The sequence below is a fragment of the Diabrotica undecimpunctata genome, chromosome 3 (assembly GCF_040954645.1).
Source record: "Diabrotica undecimpunctata isolate CICGRU chromosome 3, icDiaUnde3, whole genome shotgun sequence".
Taxonomy (NCBI): Eukaryota; Metazoa; Arthropoda; class Insecta; order Coleoptera; family Chrysomelidae; genus Diabrotica; species Diabrotica undecimpunctata.
In genome coordinates, this window is record NC_092805.1 from 67291788 (window position 1) to 67313153 (window position 21366).

The window sequence follows — 21366 nt, forward strand, 5'->3', positions numbered from 1 at the left end:
CTAAAAATGGCGGACGATATGAAGGATTTTTCCTTATAATTTATTTGTAATTTTCATCTTACCGGCTAGGGTGATCCAACTGAAAGTATCCTCGTACAAACAACAAAATAACTCAAATGATTTCTTCTAAAACAAACAGCTCTTGACAATAAAATAAACTTAAACTCAATTCGGGAAAAAAATGGCACTCCCAGCCGCAACTACTCTGATCGAAACGATCCTTCTTCGATCACATCCAGTTGACAAGTGCCCCGTTAAGGTTCTACACGTCGTCGAGTGGATGTACTTTCAGAATCTTACCACTGGTGGCGCGGTTTAATGCCAACCTTAGAAAATAAGATTTACTGGGAGTTATTTAAATATTTAGTTTAAGAATATTTCAATATGAATTTAATTTAGAATTAAATTAAAAGATTCCAGTCACAAAAAAAAGGTAAACGATTATTTAAGTAACGGACTCGTTACACTGAATGGCAAGTAAAAAGCCCTCAGTCTCTTGAAACATCTTTCCTGATGTCAACCAATAGTTCGACGCTGTATTGTCGACATATTCTTGGCTGATCTCATTGAGATTTCGCCCATGCAGACGTTTACTCGTCCAGGTGCGCATTTTTTCTTGCTTAGTCAGATGGTTTATGCTATGTGCATTTCTTGTTCCCTGAGTTTTAGCGGCGTTGTATCATTTACTGCGCAAATTGCTCGATGTAAGGTAGATGTCTCAGCCTGCACCTGAAAATAAGTTCTCAAATTAGCAACCTGTTTATCCAATTGCTCACCTATGTCCATAAGTCCTCTTCCCCCTTGATATCGCGGTAATGTTGTTCTTTCTACTGCACTGCGTGGATGGTGTTTTTGTTCTTACTTTCCGCTGAAGACTCTCTATATCCGTTTTTGACCACTTTATAATACCAAATGAGTAGCTCAGAGCGGAACAGGCGTATGTATTTAGTGCCTTAAACAAATTTTTACTATTAAGATATGACCGATTTAGTTGTCTTACTCTTCGTACGAACTCTGAAGTTAGTTCGGTTTTCATTAGTTTATGGTCAATTTTTCGCGCCTACTGTACTCCGAGATATTTTTACATATCATTTTCACCCATTGCCTCGATGTTTTGGCCATCTTGCATATCGAAACCTCCAGGCTGAACCTTTCCTCTGACTATATTTAGTATACGGCACTTGTCTAGTCCAAAATGCATACTAATATCATTTGAGAAAGTTTCTACAGTTTTTAGCATCTGATCTAAGTGGTTTCGAGTGGAAGCCATTAATTTTAAATCATCCATGTACAACAGATGATTAAGCTTCGCCACAACAGTATTGTTATTTTTGATGCTAAATCCTGAGTCAGTGGAGTTCAGTAGCTGAGATAGTGGGTTCATCGCTAAACAGAACCAAAGTGGACCCAACGAGTCCCCCTGGAAAAGGCCTCGGTTAATTGGAATATCTTCAGTTTCGATATTGGTTTCACCAGGTAGTTGAAGGTGAATTTTAGTCTTCTACTCTGCCATTATATGTTTTAAAAAGGTCACTAGATTATCATCGACTTTATATATTTTCAATATATCTACAAGCCATTCATGCGGCACTGAATCAAAGGCCTTCTGGTAGTCAATGAAGGCAGTAAAAAGGTTCCTTTTTTTGGTGTATGCCTAGTTAGAAATTATTATTATTATTATATTAGTTATTATTATTATTATTAATATAAGGACTGCAAGGTAATAGTGAGACAGTAAGCCCACAACATCAGTTGCTTGTGGTCGATATCGAAGTAAAAAAAACGAAATTAAAAAAAAATAGGACCACAAAAAATCAAGTGGTGGACGTTAAAAGATAAGAAAGGAGGTCTATTCACTGCAAAAATAGTAGAATAAATGTGTTACATGAAAGAAAGTCCTAATACAATTTAGAGGAATATGGCCAGAATTATTATAGATACTACTATTGAAATACTTCCAACTGATTATGCAGGGAAAGATCCAAGGAAAGAGAAGCATAGGGAGGCGTAGAATGCCATGGCTGCGCAACCTAACAGAGTGGTATGGATGTACATCAAATGAACTTTTCAGAGCGGCCGTCTAAAAGTCGGAATAGCTATGATGATTGCCGACCTCCGCCGCGGAGATGGCACTTGAAGAAGAAGAATTGAAATACTTGGATAAGTCTAGGGGTGGCATCAATTAATCCTAAAATGAGAGAGCATATGTTAATATGATTCGGGCATGTCAACGTCTGGACGTTAATCATCCAATACGAAGGATTGCTGATTTGTGGGTTCTTGTGCGGAGTAGGAGAGGAAGACTTGAAGGTAGACGCTTAGGCAGGACATGTCGGTTAAGGGGATTAATATTGGTACGAACCAAGATAGAAACTTGTGGTAATGTGTAATTAGGTAGGCTGGCCCCGCGTAGAGATAAAGGCAAAGAGAATGATGAAATGTGTGTACATGTATGTATTAGTAGATTAAACCAATTTATTGTCATATTTTTAAAAAATCACCCAAAAAATAGAATTGGGAAACCAATGCATTACTTCAATCAATATAATAATCAAATATATTAATTTATTTTTTTTTTATTTAGGAAAGGATTGCCACTTAATTATTTGAAACATACAGGTTATGTAAATAGAAATATAATATCAGAGGAAAGAGTAAATATAATGGCAGAAATTCAAAAATTATTTGACTCTCTGAGGGATTATATTGACATTGATAAAGCAGCTGATCAATTAGGTAGAAGGTTTATGTATGATTCAATGCCCCCGGTATTGTCAAAACAAGAAATATTTCACACATCCAAATATGATGGTGATATTATGAAGGAGGGTAAAATTCTTAACAGGTAAATATTATTTATTTCTTTTATAACAAAAGGTTAAAAATATGTTTTCCATTAAATCTACTTGCATACATTTTTTTTTCTCTAAAAAATGGCTTTGGCAGAGCCAATTAGCCAGACTTGTTTGTGTTTATTGATTGTTAAAATCGACTGAATTTTAATTATTATTGATTGCAGATTCATAGTCAAAATTTTCTTGTTATCAGTTATCAATGTTAGTACTACATATACCTAATATTTTTATGGATACATAAATTTTGTTTTGATATATTTTTATTTTGTTTTTTTATTCTTTTAATATCTTCTTTTTTTTTGTTTTTATTCTTTTTTTTTGTTTTGCTGCTTTTTTTTGTTTTTTGTTCTATTTCTATTTTCTTAATTCTTTTATGTTGACGTGACAACGTCTTAAATTAGGTTGTGGCTCGGAGTCATTTAAGAAAAAGTGTAACGCCCGCTCACGTCTGTTACAGTGAGTCGCCGAACGAGAGAGAGGCCCGCCGGACCGGCGAATGCCTTGCGTCTCTCTCCCACTCAAACATGATCGGTCCGCTGCGCGCGGCACTAGAGAATTAGGCGCGTTGAATCGCTAAAGTTGAAAATCGTTGAAAGTATCGTCAGCTGTGTCTGTAGTGAAAATGTGGAGTGCTTAGATTCGTCATTTACAACAACTACAGCAATAAAGGTAAATAATTGTACACTAATATTTCATTATCGTAAACTATGATTGATTTATTAATTGTTAGATTGACACAAAAGTTGAGAAACTGAGTTTATAGGTTATGTCATACTATTGACAAATGTTGAAGTTGTTAAGTAAATTATTAGTTTAAATCACTCTGTAATCAATCGTAATTCAGTCGATTGAGAAGAAACAGCGCGTATTGCTAGTCAAACATTTAAAATAACAAATTATAACTTCTAACCTGTCAAAACAGGGCGACCAAACAAACGAACTAAACCGACCAATCACCACGCGCGGAGTTAGAATTTAACTGTGTTTAGCAAGAATTTCAAATTCCAATTTTAGTAAATGTTTTAATTTTCAACTTTACCATTTACATTTACAAATTTTAATTAATTTCAAATTTATTTAGCAAAAATTTGAACCTTCGATCTGAATAAGTGTTTTGATTTTCAAATTGATTCTTTACAATTAAAAATATTAAAATATATATAATCAGAAGTGAACGTCACATAACATTATCTGTACTTATTATTATTTAATATGTAGGCAAATACATGTGACCATACTTGGTAGACACAATTGGAAATAGTAATTTTTTATAACTGAAAAAAATAAATATATAAAATACTGGTAGCAAACAATAACTTCAATGATCGATATTTCCGCAACTAATTGATATATCGAAAAAATTTTCAAATAAATTTTGTAGAAAATAATAAGATCAATAATATAATATAAAATAAATAATATAAAATAATAATATAATAATATATAATATATAAAATAATATATAAAAAATATAAAATAATATATAAAATAAATATTAAATAAAATAAAAAATATTAAATTAATATTAATGATATTATTATCATTTTTAATTTAAAATGAATTATTTTAATTTACAAGTTTTAGAAATTAATATATTTTCAAATGTTCAACTGATTAATTGTTAGATTGACACAAAAGTTGAGAAACTGAGTTTATAAAGTCAGACAACTCGTTTCTAAATTTCATGAAATGTACGTATAATCTTGATTGCGTATCAAACGTTTCTAAGTCAACTACGTTAAAAGGAACAACCATCGACTTGACTTTCGCAAGACACATTACAGCAGAAACACTTCCTTTCATTTCATATTTCTCCTATCATCGTCCTATCCTCAACAAAATCACTCAAATAGAAATTAGTTAAGTTTAAGTTTACATGTACAATGTTTTAGTAAACAAAATATATTTCTATAGTTAAAATTTGTGCAATTCTTATTTTCATTCAATTCCTTGTTCCTATTGTGCAATTTAATAATATTCATATCAATAAATATTCTACCGAGAAAAAGACGTTGTCACGTAAAATCTTCGCCCGTAAAACCGACTTTACAGGCAACCGATTTTTTTTTTTATTAATTTGTAGTATAGGTACTTTTTTTGTTTTTTAATTTTTTTTTCAAACCATATTAACAGATTATGCCTATATAATATTTACAACTTGTATTTACATATTTTAACATGTTTGTAAATGCAATGAAGAATTTCCATATTATTTGAAAATATTAAAAGATTAAGATTAATTTGTAAATCACATTCTAATATAATATGTGTTAGATCGCCTATTTTGCCACAAGTACAATTGGGAGTATTTGATAAGCCGATTCCATGCATGTAAGATGGCGTAAGAGCATGATTTGCTCTCAGCCGATTAATGGTCTTTATAAAGTGTTGATTGGATTCTGTGTAGAACCATCTTTTTGAGAATATCCTAGTGTTACAATGATAAAAGTTTAAGCCAGTCTTACATTCTCTGTAATGTAAATGTCAATCATTTTTAAGTTTTTGTCTACTAACGGTGTCAAAATCTGTCGCTGGAATTAAATTTTTGTTTACTTTTTCTCCAAGCATATATGCTGATTTAGCCAAATTGTCAACGATCTCATTGCCTTTTATTCCCGAATGGCCCTTGATCCATATAATTATTACATTTAATCCGAATTGTATAGTTTCATAAAGAATTGTAAGAATTTTCAGTTCAATGTGGTTTATGTGTTTGACTATTTTATGTTGTTAAATCTGTCGACCACGGTTTTACTGTCAGTAAATATAACGTAGTTGCTAGTCGGATTCAGTACTACATACTGAAGAGCAAACATTATTGCCATCATTTCTGCTGTGTATATTGAGCATTCACTGGGTAAGCTATACTGGTGATGGAAATTTTTATTTTCATGTAACATTGCACAGCCCGTTCCATTTGCATCTTTTGACCCATCAGTAAAAATGTACTGATAATTTGTCCATTTTTATTTAATAATTATATCAAATATATTTTAACCTTTCTAGAAAATAGTGTTTTTGCCATTTCACTGTAGTAGGGCGGAATTTGGCTTTTATAGAGAATATCGTTATATTTTACCGTACTTAGATAGCTTTCTACCAAAGGTAGTAGTTATTTTTTAGTTTTCCAGCACCTATGGGTGAGGTCTAAACCTGATAGCTCATTAAGATCTTGAAGGTATTTACAATTTTTGGACATAATTCGGACTGTAAATTTGTTGCTAAGGAATTGGCGGCGTAAATGCAATGGAGGTTCCACCGCTTCATTTTCCATTATTTGGATTGGAGTGGATTTTAAATAACCTAGACATAATCTCAGGCATTTATTTTTTTGAACTTTAAGTTTGTTTAGATGTGTATTGGCCGCTGATCCAAATAAATGACAGTTATAGTCGAAAATCGGCCTGATCATGTTTATGTAAAACATCAAAGCAATATTTGGGTCTGCTCCCCAATTTGTTTTACAGAAAGCTCTTAAAATGTTTGTTGAGTTTTCTGATTTTTTAACAATTTGATGAATGTGATCTTTCCATAACAATTTCCTGTCTAGATAGGTACCAAGATACTTAATACAGTTTTTTATAGAGAAATTAAATTTTCCCACATTAAGATTGCCTTGTGGAACTCTATGTTTTTGTGAAAAGTAACACACCTCAGTTTTTGTGTCAGAAATCGATAATCCTATTTCTTCATAGTACCGATTTACGATTTCTAATGTTCTAATTCGCAAAAATTAATCCAATTCTTCTTTTTCTTCTGTTTGAAGATTTTCTTTGCAATAGCGTCTAGTCGTTTATACTCCATTAGGTTTTGGAGCGTTGGATTCTGCTTATAATTTATAAACGCATGTTTTTTATTTTCAGCTGCTAACTGACAATGATTGTTCCACCACGGTTTCGGAATATGACCTTTGTTTTTTTCTTTAATGGAAGAATGTTTTGGGATAGCGACGTTGGCTGCCTGGTTTATATTGTCAACAAATCTTCGTAGGTTAATGGTATTTTCATTATTTCCAAAGTACTGGTATACATCATCAATTGGCTCTGCTAAGGTTCCATATTCTATGTTTTCTACTGGATGTGGCTTCTGCTGCGGAGAAACTTTGTGATGAAAAAATAATTGGCACATGATTAGATCCATAAGGTTCTTGTAGAGTATTCCAACGAAAATGAGAGGCAATATCTCGGGAACAAATGGTTAAGTCTACAGCAGAAGGTTTATTGGAAATATCAAGAGTGGGGGACCCGTCGTTTAAATATTCTAAATTACAGTATTCTATAGCATCTAGAAGATCTTTACCTAATCTATCAGAAATTCCGCAGCCCCGTGCCAAATTGTGTGCGTTAAAATCGCCTCCAATATAAATAGTTTTGGTATATTTTCTAAAAAATTGATCCAATGTTGAAATAAAACTTTGTTCCTGGGTTCATTATATAGAGAAATTATATGTAAAGGTTTCTTCAGCTGTGAAATTTTTATTGAAATATATTTATATGTAAACGAATATGTATTTTGAAAATTTATTTCTTCATATATTATGCTGGTTTTCAAAAGGATGGCACAACCGCCATATCCATCAGGGCGGTCAGCTCGAACACAATTAAATTCTTTAAAATTATAATATTTTTCCGGTTTGAGTACGGTTTCAGATAATAGAGCTATTTTATATAGTGATGTCGTTCTGATAAAGTAAATATTCTAAATTCTCTTTATTAACAACTGCTGAACAACAGTTCCACTGTAATATGTTTAATTTATTTAAGTCTGCAAATTTGATGCTAGATTTTGGTTAAAATGGTTACTAATTATCTGAATTACATCAGCTTTTGAAATATTAAAATTATTATTTTGTTTAATTGAATTAACAATTGTAAGAACCGAATCTAGAATGACATTTATTACAGAAGAATTTAACTCTTCTGACCGTGAATCTGCAATGTTTAAGTTTTTTTGGTAGAATTGACTTTTAACTATTCACTCAGGATGTTTTGGAGGGGAAACTGTAGATATTATTTCTTTTCTAGCTATATGAGTTGGGTCTGAATTATTTGGTTTTTGCCTTTTATTTGGCTTCTGGTGTTTGTGGTTTAAATATAAATTTAGCAAAATTATTTCCCTGGGAGGAAGTAGAAGATTGTGAATTTTGTGGAAAATGTATATCATTGTTGGATGTATTGGTCCTAAGAATACTAGCATATGATTTCTTAGGCACTTGTTTATTTGCATCGTAAAAATTAATGTTTGTTAAACCCATCGTCTCTTTTATTAACTTTTGTCGTGTAAATTCTGGGCATGCACTTAAATTTGTGGTCAAATGATTCCCCTTACAACTGAAACATACTTGTTTGAACTCAAATTTTGTACAATTCTTTGAATTATGAGTTTCTTGGCATCGGTTACATCTTGGCTGACTCCTACATTGATTTCCTAAGTGGCCGTATCTAAGGCAGTTAAAGCATAACAAAACTTTCTGTTTATGTATTTCAACTTCTTTAGTAACCTTATTGATGACTATATATTTAGGTAAAGTTTGCGATTTAAAGGTCACAATACAAGACTTAGTAGGGACATATTCGACAATTTTTTCCTCATTAACAATTTTTTCTACATTACGCGTAATTCTTTTAACGTTTGCAATTTCAAATATGCAATTACTATCATACTGTTTAATTCTATTTTTAATATATTCTTCTGATAAATCTGTGTCTATATCCCTAATAACTCCTTGTCTGTGTAAAATAAATTTTGGAATATATACAGATCTAAATTATTTAAACGAAATATTTCTAGAGTTTTGTTTTTAATGAGGTTATTCTCAGTTTTATAATCTTTGCATTTGACTCTAATTCTATTTCGGCCATTGGCGTCTATACTTGAAATCATATTGTCTGCTTCAGGAAAGTTAGACAAAATAATTTCACCAATCTTTAAAGGATTTAGTTTACCTTTAAACTCAGTAGAGATATTCTCGATATATACATGATATGGACCTAGATCATTAATATTAAATAAAAATGTTTGCCTTACCTGTTTTGTTACATTTTGTTGTGTTTCATTCAGATTTGTTGTATTTGGATTATTCATCAAATTGATTGGAATTCTAGTACTTACAGAAAGATCCATTTCGGCATCACTTTGATTATCGAATATATTTCCAGACATGGCTGGTTTTGTGGGTTTTTTGGGGTCAGGGGGTCTCCCCCCGCTATTAACACTCATATGGTATGTGGTTCAATAAACGATATTGCTGTTAGAACGCCACAAATTTCACAATTTAAAGAACAATATTAATTGTATTAAATTCAAACAATTAATGCGACTACGGAATTGTATTTAATACTGTTGAAATCTCTAAAAATTTGTAAGGAACTTCAAAAAGCGTGTTTCAACTTTGACAGTTTTTTAACGTTTTTTTTTGCATACATTTTGCTTTTCGTAATCTTAATATTAGTTTAATATCGTATTACACTATTATCAAATTAGTTTTTTTTATCACAAACATGCGTGTGTCCACACGCACCCACATACTCCTCATGCACTTACATGTAATGATATATATGTACGGCAGTATAAGTTTGCATGCGGATGTATCTGTATGGGTGCATGAGTGTGCATGCGGATGCCTGTGTACGGGTGCATTAGTGTACACTAGCGGACCAACTCGACATCGAGTTTTTTAAATGAAATTTTTATTTTGCGAGAAAAATTAAGAGATCAATACAAACAATATAAGCAAGAATATACATAACATTCATCAATAATAATGCAAGTAAAAAGTGTATTAAATATCACGAAATATTTCGTCGAAAACAATGTTTTTTGTTAGAATGTTAATTTATTAACTTTGTTAGATTTATTAACAATGTTAATTAATAACAGCAGTTAATTTTGCATGCTGATCACGAATCCGGTGTCAGATTTGCTATATCTTGACGTTTTATGCGCGTTTCGGGTCACTTTCGGTGTCGGATCGCAACTGGAAGTACATATTTAGATTCGTCTCGACGAGACGAAGGGCTTAGCGTTTTAGTATATAAGATGCAAATGTGTGTGTACAGGTGCACAAACCTTATCATGCATTGGTACAGATACATCCGCATGCAGTTTGCATCCGTACACAAACAGTGTACAGGCGACAGTGTATAACATTTTACAATCTTTTTGATTATTTGACTACGTACTGGGACCTTTAAAATAGACCGATTTAATTTAGAGTATGCTATTTGCAAAAAAAAATATTTCTATATAAACAAACTGCTATATAGTGGCAGAGTACTTACGTATTTACATTCCAAAAATTTACAAATCTATTTTCCTTTAGTGTCTATCACTAACGTTAGTCGTTACATAACTCATTTATTCATTTAAAATCATAAAATACTTAAAATGTAGTTTTCTTCTTTTTCAATTTTTTCTTTAGTTTTTATTATCTTTCAATTATCTATTATCAACAATTAATATTTGAAGGGCCAGGTCGTAAAACTTATTAAGTGACAAAATAAAAAAATTGATAATATCACATTTTGAATCTAAAGACTAACAGAATAATTTTTTTTAATCTTCCGTCGAAAATTAATTATCGATTCATACTTCGAATTTTCAATCACATTCATATACTTCACCGCGTGGGATCCTAGTTAAAGTTCAGTGTGTCTTCAATCCAAAAATACGACTTTGGAGGAACTCCAAAAATACGATTGCCGATGTACATAGACTTGTATGACAATGTTGAAAAATTGAAAATTACAGCCAGACAGAAAAAGAAGAAGAAGAACCCTGAAGCAAGAAAACACTAATTACCATACGTGTCTAAAATAATTATTTGGAAATAAATATATTGATTTTAACACTTTGTTTATCTGCCTTTTGGCGATAATGGAGCAATACAAAAAAATACTTGCCTTTGAAACTTGAATGTATGACAACTTATGAAAATATGAATAGCTTTTTAGAGATGGGATAAAAAAAATAACTACAGCTTTTTAATTAATTAAAAACGAAATGTTCTAATACTCACCTTTCTTAGTGTGCGTTCATAACGAGGCGCCGACCCTCGGTCGGACCATAGGATGGATCGCCACGTAAAATAAATGCATTACTTTAAAAATTCCAGCGTTCACCATCAACGCGCAGCGCCCAGCCTAGAGCCAGGTATCGGAACATAGAGTTGGACCATAGTATTCCAGCTTAGTATTTTTCGATTCTCGTCCGTAGTACTCTACGATCGTCACTACGAGATGCCGAGCACCGAGCCTCGCTGCGACCAAATAAATGCATTTTATTTTAAATTCGAGCGTTCACTTCACTGTCATAGGCCAGGGAAATAAGCAAAACAAAGTACCCTGTTTTTGACACTCGTCCGGCAGGCAAACGATAATTGTTTTGAGTAGTATGGTCCTCTGTAACAAAAACCTATATGTTTCCTGCAGTCGATTTTTTGGACTTAATTAGTTATTAACAAATTAAGGTCAAAGAACGAAACATTTTTGCTTTTTTCGTCTATCTAGGAAGTTGCAAAATAAGTAAATTTTGGTTTTTTATAAATGTTAATAACTTTTTTGAAAATAAACTTATAACGTTTATATTTTATGGAATGCTGTGTCTTGTAGTGCTTAAAATATAAAAGCAAAAATTTTCCGTTTTTTGACCTTAATTTGTTAATAACTAATTAAGTCTAAAAAATCGACTATAGGAAACATATAGCTTTTTGTTACAGAGGTCCACACTACTCAAAATAATTGTCGTTTGCCTGGCCGGACGAGTGTAATGAAAAAATGCTTATTTTCCTGGGCTATCAGTGCTATGTTCTAGGCGAGGATACCACGCGATTGTTTCCATAATGAGCGCACCGTTAGTCATATTGGAAAGTTCGCCGGGACTCCTACTTGTGCTGAGTTCTTGAGATTGCGGACACAGATTAACCATGTCTTGGGAAGGATCAATCTTATGGTATTGCCAACAGGTGATGATGCAGACGCAGCCCAGGTTGTTAAGTCAGACTTTCTTGCTGAGATTTTGAAGTTGTCACAGGATTTACATGATAAGCAGCATCCAATCGGATCTGGTTCAGTACCAGCAGCGCTCGATGTGATTTCGGTTTTAAATCAGTCTTTTCAGGCAGACGTAGGACAAGCTCATGTTTCTTCTCCTGGAGCGATTTCACAAGCTGGTAATAATATTCTTTCAGAGTCTGTCACTAGTTCTCCTTCTGGGATGATACTTCCTCATAAATGGGGAATAGAAAAGTTTTCAGGTTCTGCTAGGGGTATGTCTATTTCTGAATTTTTTGAGATGGTGAATGAATTGAGTCTCGCTCGTCATGTACCAGATAGTATACTTTTGGAGTCAGGTATTAGGTATAGATTTATTTTCGGATATAGCCTATCAGTTATATAAAGATGTTCGTCTACGTGTAAGGAGTTGGGCTTAATTAGTTGAAGAATTCCGTAGGGAGTACCTGTCAGCTCACCATAGGGAAGCGTTTTTTGAAGAGCTTCGGAGGAGAACTCAGCATTCATCTGAGACTATTGGAGTTTACTTCTCAATCATGAATAGTTATATAATGAATATGGTAGGGTGTCTAATGAACAAGGAGGCTGTTCACTGTTTTAAGTGTAAGAAAGAAGGGTTTACAGTCAGAACTTGTTCTTCATGTAACTCGGGAAACGGAATGAAACGCACCTAACTGGTCGAAACGGTGTTGCCGACGTTGACTCGACCAACCTACATCCTATTTTAGACTTTATTTTACATCATTCCGAAGGAGATGAACGTCCATATTTGAGAGTTAGAGTCTTAGGAAAGGAAATTTTGGGATTATTGGATTCTGGTGATTTAAAGACTATTGTATGAAGAACTGGTTGGAAATTTTTACAGAATTTGTAGAGTGGCGAATGGTCAGATGTGTGAATCGTTGGGAGAATGTTTAGTACCTTTCGTGGTTAGGGATCGCTTGCTGTCTTGCCAGTATTAGTTATTGTGGACGTACCGCACATTCTGATTTTAGGATCTGATTTTTGGCGAGTTATGGGTATCGTTCCAGATTTGAGGCACAACGAATGGTATTTTTCGGACGCTCCAGCAATGATAGGTTCAGTGGATCATCTCCGAGGTCAAACTATTTTGACCGATGCAGAGAAGTCGCAATTGGATGAAGTTATTAATAGAAGTCGTGAACTAATGGGTACTCCTCTTGGTTGTACTGATTTCACTGAGCATGTGATTGTTTGTAAATCTGCACCCATAAAACAACATTACTATCCTGTATCCCCAGTAATCCAAAGCCATATTGATAAAGAGCTAGAAGATATGTTGGCGAAAGGAGTAGTGGAACGATCGAATAGTGCTTGGTCGTGCACGATTCTCTTGGTGAAGAAAGAGGTTCCAGAAGGTGAAGAACCAAAATGGAGGTTCTGCGTAGACTATCGAAAGCTTAATGTCGTAACAGAAAGGGATGGCTATCAATTACCGTACCTCTCTAATATTTTGAATAAATTGAAGAACGCGCATTATCTTTCCACCATAGATATTAAGTCGGCGTATTGACAGGTACCTGTTGCTAAGGTTCCTGGTCGAGGTCTTTTTCAGTTTTACAGAATGCCTTTTGGATTCAATTAGACCCCGGATTGTGAAGAATCTTTTCAGAAAATAAAAGAATGTCTAGTTTCTGCTCCGATAATTAATTGTCCTGACTACAATTTGCCTTTTGTTGTCCAATGTGATGCCTCAGGATATGGAGTGGACGCCGTGTTATTGCAGCCAGGCCCGGATGGTGACAAAGTCATTAGTTTCCTGAGCAGATCACTAACGCGTCAAGAAAGGAATTTTTCCGCGACGGAACGGGAATGTTTAGCTGTGTTATGGGCAGTCGAAAAACTGCGTCCTTATCTGGAGGGTGTTCTGTTTACGGTCGTGACTGATCACGCGTCCCTCGTATGGCTTCAAAATTTGAAGGATCCTACTGGAAGATTAGCTCGAGGGGCGGTAATATTGCAACAATATGACTTGTGCATTGGAAAGGAAAAGAACATGTTGTCCCCGATTTGTTATCTCGGTCAGTTCCCGTGCTTGATATGGTTGAAGAGGTTGTACCGCCTCCTAGTGGTGATAGTTGGTATGATAAACTTTGTAGAAAAATCGAGTCTAATCCCTTGAAGTATCCTCAGTGCAGAATGTCTGGTGGCAAACTGTATAAATACGTCCGTCCCAGTCATGGATTTTTGGTCGAGGAAGTGGACAATTGAAAGGAGGTCATTCCTAAGGGTCAGCGATTGGAAGTGCTGAAGTTGTGTCATGATAGCCCTTTAGCAGGTCATATGGGGATCCTAAAAACTTTAAGCATATTAACGAGAAGTATTTTTGGCCGAAATTGCGGAGTGATGTGTCTCGTTACGTTGGACGTTGCTCACTGTGTGCCATGCATAAGGTGGAACAAGGTAAGCCCAAAGGCTTTATGACCCCTCAATCTAAAGCTGCTCAACCATGGGAGATAGTAGCAACCGATCTTATGGGACCTTTTCCAAGATCAACTCAAGGCTATAAGTTTATCTTAGTGGTAATGGATGTGTTTAGTAAATTTTCTTTGGTATTTCCGTTGCGACCCTCAAAAGCTGTGCATGTCGTTAAGAAAATAGAAGTAGAAGTTTTCCTTGTATTTTGAGTTCCACGTCTGTTACTATGTGATAATGGATGTCCAGTATATTTCGGGTATTTTCAAGAAAATGATGGAAACCTATGGTGTCTCAGTTCGTTATAATGCGTTGTATCATTCACAGTGCAATCCACCTGAACGCTATAACCGAACCCTTAAAACAATGATGGCAACTTATATAGCTGACAACCATAGGAAGTGGGATGAAAATTTGGCCAAACTAGCATGTGTTACGCGCACTGCATACCACGAGTCGACTAGTCAAGATCCCTACTTCATAAATTTCGGTCAGAAGATGGTAGTGAATGGAAGAGATTTTTCCCGAAAGCACAAACTCGGAGACCTAGAGGACGAAGTAGCTAAAATGGGATATAACCGTTCGCGTGGACTCCAGGAATTATTTGCTGATGTTAGGAAACGTTTAAATAAAGCTTCGGCTAAGTGTGAGAAGACTTATAATCTACGAAGACGTCCAGAGGAATTTCAGCCCCACCGGTAAGTATGGCGGAGAAATTTTGTGTTGTCAGATGCCGCTAAATATTTCACGAAAAAGTTACCTCCTAGATGGGTAGGACCCTACTTCGCGAAGAAGAAAGTTTCATGGACATATAGTTTAGAGGATGAAAACGGCAAGGATCAAGGTATTTGGAATGTTAGGATTTAAGGGTTAGTAACCCCACTGTGATCCCAGGTAGGGGATCACCAGTGGGGTTACTGGTATAGATAGGATTTAGATCGGAGTAGAACGGACTAGCAAAAGTTTTGTCTGGTCTAAGTAAACTTATAAAGTTAGTGTTCTGAAGTAGTTGTATTTATTTTTTGTTGTGTCCGTGAAGGATGACTGAGTGTTGGCTGTGATCGATTGTTAGGATGTATTTGGATGGTCAACCGATTCGTTTTTTTTTTGGTGTTAGGTAGCCAATACGAAGTTGTAGGGTTGTCGTAGCCGTAATTTCTTTTGATTTATGGGTTTGAATGTCACTTAGGTTTGGTCAGAAATATGTTGTCTTCGATGATATGGCGTTGGGATTTGTTCTGATGTTAGCAAGCCATTCTATTTAATTGGGATTTTCTCGAAGCCACATAATTATGTTTTGGTGAATCTTGTTTGATAATAGCTTAACTTTTGGATGATTAACTAAATTTCGTTGTATACGGATTTAAATTCTGGAAGAACTATTTCATTTTTATCTTAATGAACAATTGGGATTAGACTACCGTTTCGGTAGATGTTTCTCGCAGTATCAGTGAGAGTGAAATGGTGGAGAGTTTCTTATGGACTCATGTTATGCGAGGTATAGTGAAGTACTAGCGATGCCCAGAGCATAAGTGCAACATCCAGTAACCTAGCTAAGCAGTGTTGTCAGATTGACGTTGGAATTTAAAACTATTCTACTTGATCTCATACGCTGAGAGATGACTGTTGTGTGGAAGTGGAGTAAGTGTTGTAAGTAAGTTGTTGCGTTGTGCGTGTAGTTTGAAATTGGTATGTCTTTCGTTGTCCAAGTACTTGCGCGTGGTGAGGACGATGTAGATGATGATTGTGTTGTGGACTTCGCTCGGAGGTTAGGTAGTGTGTTGCTAGCGCGAGGGAAAATTTTCTTCGTCTAGTTTTTTCCTCGTAAATTTTCCTCTGGGAAAGGGGGTTTTGTTACGTTCCAAATTTTAAGTAGAAAGTTCCACCTCTATTTTCAACAATTTTAGACGTGTAAGATCGGTTGCCTATAATATATTATAAGCAAGGTGGCGAAAATAAAATTAGTAGTTTTCAAATAGGGGTAATGTCTGGCAAATTGTACTGAAGTTGAAGGGGAAAATGCCATCTTTTTGTGAAGAAACTAATTTAGATCGTTCTTTCTAGAGTTATCTTGGGAGAATTGGGATCACAAAATTTAAATGTTTGAATCTGCCTTTTGGCGATAATGGAGCAATACAAAAAAAACTTATCTTTGAAACTTGAATGTATGACAACTTATGAAAATATGAATAGCTTTTTAGAGATAGGATAAAAAAAAATAACTACAGCTTTTTAATTAATTAAAAACGAAATGTTCTAACACTCACCCTTCTTAGCCAGATTAGGGGTTTGAAATATCCCAAATTGGACCGAAACGTAGTCGGCTATTTGGACTCGTGATTAAGGCTGATTTCTTGATCTAAATGTGACTCCGGTAGATACGTGCACTGTAGATCAGCTTTTTTTTGCGAAATTGTGGATATTCCCAAAAAAAAACCTTCCACGAAGGCACAAATCCCCTTGAATATCGATACGGTTCGTACTAGTCCAGATCCCACATGGAACACAGCAAAAAAAAACAAAATGCCGTTTTTAAACTAGCCCGAACTTTCGGTACCACGGTCAAACCTAGAATCACTTCCTTTCCGTCGTCTTCCCGAACACTTGACAACTTGACACACGGAGGTCATCGAATAATACCGAGATTCAAACATTTAAATTTTGTGATCCCAATTCTCCCAAGATAACTCTAGAAAGAACGATCTAAATTAGTTTCTTCACAAAAAGAGGACATTTTCTCTTAACTTCAGCACAATTTGCCAGACATTACCCCTATTTGAAAACTACTAATTTTATTTTCGCCACCTTGCTTATAATATATTATAGGCAACCGATCTTACACGTCTAGAATTGTTTAAATTTTTGAAAATAGAGGTGGGATTTTTTACTTTAAATTTGGAACGTAATAGCACCCCCCTTTCCCAGAGGAAAATTTACGAGGAAAAACTAGACGAAGAAAATTTTCCCTCGCGCTAGTGGCACACTACCTAACCTCCGAACGAAATCCACAACACAATCATCATCCACACGGTCCTCACCACGGCTAAGTACTTGGACAACGAAAGACATACCAATCTAACAACACGCACAAAGCAACAACTTACTTCCACACAACAGTCATCTCTCATCGTATGAGATGAAGTAGAATAGTTTTAAATTCCAACGTCAATCCGACAACACTGATTAGGTCGGTTACTGGATGTTGCCCTTACTCGCGAGCTCCTAGCTCTGGGGCATCGCTAGTACTTCACTGATATTGGCTTACTAACATCAAAACAAATCCCAACGCCATATCATCGAAGACAACATATTTCTGATCAAACCTAAGTGACATTCAAACCCATACATCAAAAGAAATTACGGCTACCACAACCATACAACTTCGTATTGGCTACCTAACATAAAAAAAACGAATCGGTTGACCATCCAAATACATCCTAAGAACCGATCACAGCCAACACTCAGGCATCCTACACAGACACAACAAAAAAAATAAATATAACCTACTTCAGATCACTAACTTTATAAGTCTACTTAGACCAGAAAAAACTTTTGCTAGTCTGTTCTACCCCGATCTAAATCCTATCGGGATCACCAGTCGGGTTACTAACCCTTAAATCCTAACATTCCAAATATCTTGATCCTTGCCATTTTTATCCTGTAAACTATATGTCCAGGGGGAAACTTTCTTCTTCACGAAGGAGGGTCCTACCCATCTAGGAGCTAACTTTTTTGTGAAATGTTTAGCGGCATCTGACAACACAAAATTCCTCTGCCATACTGACCGGTGGGGCTGAAATTCCCCTCGACGTCTTCGTAGATTATAAGTCTTCTCACACGCATCGCCCAACTCCACTGTTTACAAGCAACACTAGGTTTGTTCAAGGCCTCGTGAAGATGTTAATCGCGTCGTGGTTAACTCAAACAAAACTCACACCATGCCCAAATTGTGACCTCTGAGCAGCCCTCTTTTTACTAAGCTAGATACTTGCAAGTTCAAACATACCAGATTGGATGAAAATGTAATAATATTGAATTTATGTACACAGTTCTGAAGATGTAGATCGATTTCCGAGATGGAAATCGAAACGTCAAATATAATTTTTCAGTTAAAATTATGTATTCCAGAAAATAATCTTTTTTTTAACCTTTTTCTGACGTATTTTTGTCTAAAACATTGACAGCTTGTCATTAATTCCGATAAGTTACCGTTAAGTTTGTTATGTTTAATAAAATATGTCTAATTTTAGGGCCGAATTTGATATGGATACGGAAGTACGACTACTTCGATATTTTTGTGTACGCCTTGTTATAGATGAAGAATGTTCAAAATTGTACTATAATACAGAAAACGCAAAAATGTACCATGGAGAAGAAGAACAGGTTTTAGTAATAGATTTCAATTTAATCCCAACAATAGAAATGTTGCAAAGTACATATCCTAAATTTACAAACATTAAAAGTTTAGTTGTCAATAATAATTCCAATATTGCAACAATTCAATTGGTGTCTGATTTATGGGAACGTGGATTACTAATAACTAATAATTCACTTACTACTGTAATTGGAGACTAATTATTATAGGTAGAAATAAAAAAAAATGCCGAATTCGAACGCAAAATATTACAATATATGAGAATCGGATTTTTTATTTAAATCTAATACCTAGAGTAATATTTTTAAATAAAAACTTAAAAACTTTTGATGTTTTTTTTCAAATATATATATATATATATATATATATATATATATATATATATATATATATATATATATATATATATGCTCGCAACAAAGAAGAAAAAAATATAATAAAATATGTGTATAAGATAGAAGGCAACCGTATATACGTATTTCTGACTATTGGTCGTCTTCAGTACGGTGCAGCCAAGTTAGAAAAGGAGCATATTAACTTGGAAAAGAATCACTACAGGAGCAATGCAACCAATTTGTGGCAATAATGTTAGAAGACTCTTAGGTTTCCAGAGCAACAACCAACACATCCACGGAGGAAGCTAACAACTGTTACAGCATATCTGTCTTAATGACAATCCTGCCACAGTTACCTTCAAAACTCCTTATTTTAAGAATATTGCTCTTAAAGCGTTTTGTACCGGCATAAATGACCCCTATTGTGAATATTTGTCTCATTTTCAAATTAACTCTCTCAAAGAAGCCCTCCAAAAATGCATTTCGTATGACAACCATAAAAGCCAACAACAGTACATGAATTTCTTAAAAGGCCAGCAAAATAAGCGACCTAATACATTCAGACAAATAACATTTAAGAATATCTAATCTAGTCTTCAAGCAAATTTGGAATATTCATGATTACCTTACAAGACAAAATAATTTATTAATTGCTAGTAGTTCCAAATCAACTGTAGAAAAAAACTCAATTTTTTACAATGGAATCTTGATCTAAAATACAATTCCAAACAGTATTAAACAGAAAAGAAACATTTACATTAACAATACTCTTAAATTTTTTCACCTGAAGAGATTTCTAATTGGTAAACAATAATAAAACCACATTCATTATGTATTATTTTGTTACCCCTTTCTTTTTATTAATGGCTTTGGCTTAGCCAATAAGCAGGACTATTTGTAGTATTTTGCATTATGTATATGGTGTGTATGTGTTAAGTTGTTATCCCTTGTATAAATGTAAATTTCTTGGGATGCTACAAATAAATTAAATTAAATCTCAACTATAGGTACATACTTATGTAGATTTAAGATAATTTCTAAAGCTATAAGACAAATTTTATCAATTGATTGTAGAAGTCAATAAAGTTTATTATTAATCTTAAGCGGTTTTTCATTATTTATTTATTTATACGGGAAAATGCCATTACAGTATATACTGTATAAATTTTAAGAACTCAAACAAGTGGATAAAAACTTAAATAATAATAACTAAATCTATAATTAACAAAATAAATAAAAGAATGACATTAATAGGTTTACTTGCTGATATTACATACTGTTTCTTTCAGTTTTCTATAAGATAATATATTGAAAATATCATTGCATGGATTGGCATTAAGGTAATGCAATATTCTGAACATTGGCAAATTTTTACCATAATTTGTATTGTGAAAACCAGTGTAGAATGTTGCTTTCTAAGCTTAAATAAAAAAAACTTGATATGTTGTATATATTATTGTTCTGAAGCTATTTTCTTGTGGCATGTTAGAGTAATTAGTAGTTAAAGTACGTTTATTGCCGTTTCAATTTCCACTTCGGAAATCGTTCTCAAAATACAAACATTAGTAAATCAAACAAATTTTGTTTGTTTGTTACTTGGTGAAAAATTCTTCTAATAATTTAATTTTATCTGACTCATTTATATTGACAATTCAGACATACATTATACATTTTAAAGTTGTAGCGTTTGAAATTTATGTTTGAAATGTTAAAAATTTCTAAAGACGCCCCTGTTTGTTTGTTTGCAACGAAGTTAAAATTCCCCATTTCGTACATGTTATTTCTAACTATAATATTTCAAGATTTTTTTGTCGCTGAACAACGATTTGTTTACATTCAAATCCCCCAAAGAAAAAATCGTGTTACGAAGTTAAAATAATCAATATAATACGTGTTATGTGTTATTTCGACGAATTTATTTCCAGTTAACCAATTTAAAAGTAAATAATCAAGATTTTTTTGTCGGTTCGTTGCTAAGAACGAGGTCAAGGAGGGTAGATTGTTTGTTTAGGTTCATAGACCAAAACTAGCTGTGAGACGCAAGGGAAATTTATTTTGGTCGAATTTGTAAAATGTAAGGCATGGAGGAGTCAAGCAAGAGATGTCAGAGTAGAAAGAGGTTTGAGTAATTAGGAATCGCGAGTCGATTCAATTTTTTTTGTTATGTCTTAAGACCTGTTAAGGTGATAATACTTGTTGCATAATGGCAGTTTAGAACAGAGTAATCATCATAAGATTTGTGCAGTACACCGGAACTGAAGAAATTTTGTAAAATGATTATATAGGATATCCCCGTCGTCAGCTTGCTTCCTCCACCGAATCTAATTCTACATCTCTTGATTGTTCGTCCCTGA

At 34.1% G+C, this 21366-nt stretch overlaps 1 protein-coding gene across 2 annotated transcripts in view; it reads left to right on the forward strand.

Annotated features, from left to right (window-relative positions):
- NO66 (Bifunctional lysine-specific demethylase and histidyl-hydroxylase NO66) overlaps positions 1 to 19002 on the forward strand; it is a 132067-nt gene extending 113065 nt beyond the window's left edge. For both annotated transcript variants that reach the window (XM_072526038.1, XM_072526037.1), the window contains 2 exons: positions 2585 to 2845; positions 18553 to 19002. In XM_072526038.1, the coding sequence (XP_072382139.1) occupies positions 2585 to 2845; positions 18553 to 18877 (586 nt within the window). In that variant the 3' untranslated portion in view covers positions 18878 to 19002. The remainder of the gene's footprint in view (positions 1 to 2584; positions 2846 to 18552) is intronic.
- Positions 19003 to 21366: the final 2364 nt, after the last annotated feature.